General features: G+C 35.6%; 1 protein-coding gene across 1 annotated transcript in view; it reads left to right on the top strand.

Moving 5' to 3' along the window:
- Positions 1-1408: 1408 nt before the first annotated feature.
- The window catches only part of ST18 (ST18 C2H2C-type zinc finger transcription factor), a 49405-nt gene continuing 43958 nt past the window's right edge, over positions 1409-6855 (top strand). Inside the window, exons 1-2 of the mRNA XM_052704383.1 lie at positions 1409-1596; positions 5310-6107. Coding sequence (XP_052560343.1) covers positions 1425-1596; positions 5310-6107 — 970 coding nt within the window. The 5' untranslated portion in view covers positions 1409-1424. The remainder of the gene's footprint in view (positions 1597-5309; positions 6108-6855) is intronic.

Genomic DNA, 6855 nt, shown 5'->3' with positions numbered 1-6855 from the left:
TGGTTTGCACAATTTATGCCGAATAACTAGTTCTTAGTGGGATGAATAGCTCTCTGTTGGAGCCTCTTTCCAGAGTCTTTACAAAGACCTGAGAAGATCCTAAACCAGGCACTTCTGGCATAAGTTAATGAAATGAAACCAGTGCTCAGAACTAGTACTGAAAGACCGATACTGAAAAATATTCTGAATATGCACTGTCTTTCAAGTGTGTTCTGTTGTTGAACTGCATGTGATGACTAAAATTGAATTCAAGATATGTGGTTAGTTTTTCAGCTTATGTGAGTATGTGGAAAGATCTGGCTCAAAAAGAAGGAATGAAAAACATGACTGTATCTAATGTGTGTTATATTTTCTAGTCATACACAATACATTTTTGGGTCAAAATCTCCTTTTTTCCCCAACGTGGCTTTATAATAAACAGGTTTGCCATGTTTCTACCTATAGAGATGGCAAGGAAGTTTGTTCTAAATGATGCTCAATGCAGCAACAAATATACCTAAGAAGACACAATCTACAGACTTGGATATAACAAGAAATTGTCATGTTGGCACACTCCAAGACACTGCTGCAATTCTTTTAATACAGGAAGATATGGAGAACTGTATTTAAGAAGGAAGCATTGCCCAGTCTCAATGGGGTCTGATGACTGCATCTGATATACAAATCCAAAAACAAAATTAGACATTAAAAGTATAAAATTTATTATACTTCTCCACCCAAATTCTGTGTGAACATTTTTAGTTAATATCAAAGATAATAATAAAATTGATCACTGAGTCACAAAATAACATGCTTATCTTAAACTTGAATGTCAACCAGTTATCAAAAAATGAATAAGACCTCTGTGGTCAACACTGGTATGAACAAAGAGGGACTGCTGACTGTAGGTTTTGTAATTTAAGGATGGTGGGGAACAATACAAAGTACACAAGTAAATGTACTACTAGTATAAAGACAGTGGGGCTAAAGCATATTGTAATATAACTGGTGGTATATTTTTTTTCCCATTAGTTGTTTTCTCTGGATTATCGGCCCAGCCTGCATCTTTGTTCATCCTTTCCTGGGTGTATTTATTCTACAGCAGAGCTTGGATTAACATATGATTACTTAAGATCAAGCATGTTGAATTATCGGTCTTTTAGTTTTGTCTTCCTCTTCATTCCCCTTCCCCCAAAGAGATTTTGGCAGCACTCAAAAAAAAAATAATAAATTTGTCAGGATCCTGGAAACTTGGAGAACATAAGTTAAAATTAAATTTCTGCTAAACACAACTTGTTGCTGTTGCAGGTGAATTGATATTGTGTCAGTCCTCTCCCGTATACATGAAATGATGATTGTAGTTTTGTAACCAGTTTATCCCTCACTTCTCTCACTTTTTTTCCCTGTCATTACCCATTAATCATTGCAGTGCCTACAAATGCTCCATGGCTAAGAGAAAAGCTGAAGAACAGATTTCAGGTGTTCCTGTCAACAAAAGGAAGTCTCTGCTAATGAAGCCTCGCCACTACAGTCCCAGCCTGGAATGCAAAGAGGAAAATGAAGACAGGACAGATTTACAGGAGAATATTGGTGTCCTCGATAGCAATTCAATTCCAGGTAATCATGTAATAAGGCTCCACTCAAACCTGAATTCCACAGAAGGGGAGGTATGAAACACTGTTTTCAAAAACGATGCAGAACGCTTTTGGCTTGTAATGGAGTTGGAATAGTGCATTTCTATCTAGCTTTAACCATTCAATTATTTTGTACAAACTCCTCCTGGGGTCTAGTAAATGCTTTGTAGGTCACACAGAGAGACAACTACTACAGCAGGTCAGATATGGAGCAGCATCTGCTTCTCCACTAGGTCTGTCAAAGAACAAGGTTAAACCCACCACAGATAAAAACACATTTATGAAGAGCAGATTTTCATTGGAATATATAGAGCTCTTAGGGAAAAAAAATGCTTGGCAAAATGTTGTTGACTTTAGCATTTAGCAAAGCAATTTCATGCGTGTGACGGCTACGTGTGTTCTGATTAACACAATTATTAGAGTCAGCACTTTTATACTTGTTATTTAAACTCTTCTAAGTCAGACACGTCTGACAATTTATTGAAACTTCTACAATGTGTCTGCTGCAAAATATAGAAGAGCGTGGGGATACAGAAATATATAGCTATAGGTTTTTTTGTTTCTTTCTAATATATTTATATATATATATATTCAAGATGAACAATTAACATCAATCTAAATTGACTGTTGCATATCTGTTTAAATAATACTGCACAAGTTGATAATCAGGGAAGTGAGAAATCAGTGGAGTATATGCTGCATTGTTTTAAAGGGAAGAGTCATCATTAGATGGCAAACATCAAGATAAAAAGAAAGGGATCTGGCACTGGGAAATTAGTAATCACAGCTACTATGAAAACAGAATACAGAATGAACTTGTATCCTGCTTGGTTGTTTGTTACTATAGATGTTTAAAGGTAATTTACTTTCCTCTCCCATTACAAGGTTTCCTGCACAAACTTCTAAAATATTTTGGAAGGAAGCAGAGAAATGAGATTAAGAATTTAGATCTTTATTCACTCTAAATAGGATTTTCAAAGAAGTAAATAACTCTTCCACATATTCTACGTATGACAGCTACATATACATACAAACAGAAGACAACTGTCAGATTAATCAAATCCCTGTTCTGCTTAAATCAGTGCAGAACTCTGTCTTGTTTCTGAACTCACTGAAGGGAAAATATTTTGATGATTAAATAGGTAGAATGTGCCATATTCAGATGAACATAACTTATTTAACTTTTTTTTTTTTTTTTTTTTTTTCAAAAAAAGGGCAAGTGTTGAGCCAGACCATTGACATAAATTAGTAGAACCTTATTTGCACCCAGTCATTCAGTTATGAGAAACAAACTGATTTCAAAAAGGGTAACTTGATTCATATTACACTTCTTGCAATTGTTTTTGGCATTGATAATGCAATCTATATCTTTTGAATTAACCTTATTAGTTAAAGTGTCTATGAAAAAACTTCAGCTGGAACATAAGACTGATTGGATATTTACTTTTAATTTCTTAGAGTAATATTGCTGATTTTATTGTGAACTTTTCACTCTTGTTGCTTCACCTGTTAATGCTTCAGTTCATGCACTGAGGCCACTGCAAACTAAGCTGAGTTCTGATTATTTTAAAATGAAATCCAGTCTATAGAGTGAAAAGCAAAGCTGAGATATCTGAATCATTAAAACCAGTTAAACACATTTTTTAACATTGCATTTGTAAAATTCCTCATTTCAGTATCAATCATGATGGTTTAAGAAGCCATCACCGAAGTTGTGATGCCTTGTATTGCTTTACATCTTTAATCTAGAACAATAATAATTGAAAATATCTACTGCTATTATCAAACCTTCTTATTTTTATTTTTATTTCTGAATAGTGGGTAGAACTAACTTCTTACTTCTATAAATGACATTTTGATGTTAATGTTTCATTTTCCAAACAGCAGAAGAGCAAATAATAAAATGCATTTGCCTAAAGTTTGTAACAGAGCCAAATGATCATTCTTACTTGCTGAGATGTGAAGACAACAGACTTCTTTATTCAGAATACTGCAATGTGTGGGGTACCGGAACAGCTGCTAAAAAGTTACGCTAAGGATTACAGACATTTTTTTAAAACACAACTTCACACACACAGTGCACAAGGCCACCTCTCCCTGCATGAGCCCAATTTTCTGAAGAATAATAAGAATTAATCAATATTTTCTTTTAACATATAACAAACAGTTGAACCAAACAATTATGTAAACTGGAAATGACCCAAAATGCTAACAGTTTGGCAGCAGTAAAGTGAAATGCATTGTGGTGCACATGTGCATTTTTGTCCCCCTTTTCCCCTCCACAATAATCTGCACTTAATAGGAATATTTTAAACTATGTAGCTAAGCAACAGAGGTAATTGTTGCTTTCTAGAGCTTTTGTTAGGCACTCTAACACAGCCCAAATATGCATAATTAGGTATAATGTCTATAAATCATTATTGTACACATGTGGGTAGTTAAGTGGATTGAGAGAATAGTTCAATGAATTGGACATATTCACTGAAAATGCTTTTTATTTGTTTTCTGTAGTTCATAATACTTTAAAATTATCATAACCCTTTACACTTTCTCTTAATAGCTCACTGTGTTATGGAGAGAAACTTCATTTGCATTTTAGACTATACCTAATTTATTATTTAAACCTGGAGTTCTTCTGATTCAGGAGAGAGCAGACACGTCTTGGGAAATAGTCTGTGCTTGTTTATTCATCTTCCTTTCTAGGAAGTAAAATGTTAAATTTTTCAGTTTATGTTGAATAGATCCCAACAAAAGAATGTACCCTATAATCAGCATTATTGAAGGGGCTAGTGTTGTGACTAAATTCTTCCCTTCATCCAAAAATGCTTTTAGTTACTATGGCAATATTTACTTGATCCTGGCAAACCAGTGTTGATTTTAGAGAGATAATTACCAGAAAAGAAGATGATGGAGATGTATTTTTGAGTGTCCTTGTCAGAGGAAATGTTTATAAAAAAATTAAATGAGATACAAAAGGCATATTGTCTTCCACACCGTCCACCTCTCCTACATGCAGCCTCTGTTACCATCTGCCTGCTGCTTTTCTTCTGAAGAAAGATGTTTATAAAGACAGGATCCACTTCAGTGGTGTCTTTAACAAGCCCTTTATGAGTCTGTACATAACAACCATTTCTGTTTGCCTGCATGACCTGATCTATCACTTAATGTGGCAATTGTAATGGTGACCAGGAGCTTGCCCTTAGTGAAGTGCGGATGTTTTTTTCCTTCAAGGTCTTTCATGGTGCTCAAAAAGTAATTGGGGTCTATTTTGAGAAAATATTTAGGAATCTTAGATGAAAGGAAAATGAAAATGGATTTTAGAAGAATTTTTAAATGTGTGTGTTTGTATATGTTTCTGTGTATATGATATAGATTCTGCTTATATAGTATTTATGTGCATATCTGTAGTGCATTATACTTGTGCAAATATATGTGAAGATGTATGTTGTAAGACAGTATATTTCTTTACCAACAGTAAAAAACAGCAATAATGAAGCAATAATATAAGGCAGGTACAATTTTAGAAGGGCTTGTCCTGGTGCTACAAGTAGTCATTTCAAATACAGCACTGGTGAATTAAATAATTTAAGGGTACTTTTGAGTAAAGTAATGAAAGTTTTTAATATCTTCATATCTCTTCTAAATGATATAAAAAGCTTTTCTTACATGTTTTTCTCTTGCCATTTTCTTATGCAGAGGAAAAGATTGCAAAACCATGTGAGGAAACCCCTCATTCAGGTGGGCAAGAAAATTCCAGTCAAAGAAAAGATAACTACACCAGTTACCAAGATGCCATGGCCAAATCTTTGATGAACAGTGGAAAAATTGCAAAAGATGCACCCAGTCAAGCAGTGGCAGAAAATTTAAATGACAGTAGCATTCAATCCTTAAAAACAGAAAGTGATGACACTGATGAATGTTACATGATTGACTCAGCTGAAAGAAAGGAAAAGACTGTTATTTCTGACCCAAAATATTGTTCATCTGAGGAAAACGAAAGCAACTCTGAAATGATGGAAAACGAGTGGGACAGCTCCTCAAATTTTTCAGAAGAAACTAGTGAAAAGCCCCATGTAACTCAGAAATATATTGCAGAGTGTAATCAACCTAGCATCTTGGAAGTCCCTGAAATTAAGAAGGAGGAGGTAGAATTTGAGCCTTGTGAAACACTTTGTGATTCAGAAGCAGAGCTAAGAGCACCCCAGGAGTCTCACCCAGATTCTTTTGAGAAGAGAATGCAGAATGTGTTCCCTGAAAGTGAAGAAGATGACAACGAGTGCCTGTCAGAAACCACAGAAATGTCAGTTGAACTGGACAAAGCAAAAGGGAACTTGAGTTTGCTAGAAGAAGCAATAGCTCTGCAGGCAGAGCAAGGGCATGTGTTTCACAGCACCTACAAGGAACTGGATAGGTTTCTCCTGGAGCATCTAGCAGGGGAGAGAAGACAAACCAAAGTTATTGACGTTGGTGGGAGACAGCTATTTAGCAACAAACGTAAGGAAGTATTCTTGGCTGTTCTTGCTGGCTTAAGTATTTATCCTGTGACTGATAGAGAACTCTGAGTGAGGTTTTATAGAAGCAGTAAAGAATCTGGAATTTACCTGGTAATTTTGCTAATTATGTACCTTCACTCTAGTGCCTTACATCTGACCAGGTTAAACACTGGGTACTTGGCTTCCTGCCAAACTGCTATGTGAAATGTTCAGTAATGGCTACTAAAAGGGCTGTGTAGCTGGCACTGACACTCCTTCTCCTCCTTCTCCTCCTCCTCTGCCTCCTCCTCCAAAGAGCGTAAATACATACCTCCTGAATTTGAGCAGCCAAAAAGAAGGCATTAAAACAGTGCTTAAGGATAGGTTAGAGTGAAAAATTGGCTTCTTCCAAACATATCACCTAATTCCTAAGCCACGCGCTTTCTGAGCTCTGCCTACTTCACGTATCTACATTACATTTTACTATAGCCAGCATTTTTGAGCCAGGAAAGCACAAGTGTGCTCTTCTGCCTCATTCACCATCAGTGGAATTACCAGTAAGTTCCAAAATCTTTATTGTTTCTGGTGCTGTGTGACATCCCACAAAACTGCAGAACCATTGTTCCATATTCTATATCTAATCAGGCTTCTAGAATTGGAGATTTGAAAGATTCAGGTTTGATTTGTATACTGGGTTGGCTGGCATGAAAATCCTTGACTAATGGTAATCACAGAACATTGAAAGATGTCATTTTATAAGCACATTTTCT

This window comes from Tympanuchus pallidicinctus, unplaced genomic scaffold (genome assembly GCF_026119805.1).
Source record: "Tympanuchus pallidicinctus isolate F22 unplaced genomic scaffold, pur_lepc_1.0 scaffold5, whole genome shotgun sequence".
NCBI lineage: Eukaryota > Metazoa > Chordata > Aves > Galliformes > Phasianidae > Tympanuchus > Tympanuchus pallidicinctus.
The sequence above is the reverse complement of the archived record's forward strand: the minus strand, read 5'-3'. Positions and strand labels throughout refer to the sequence as shown.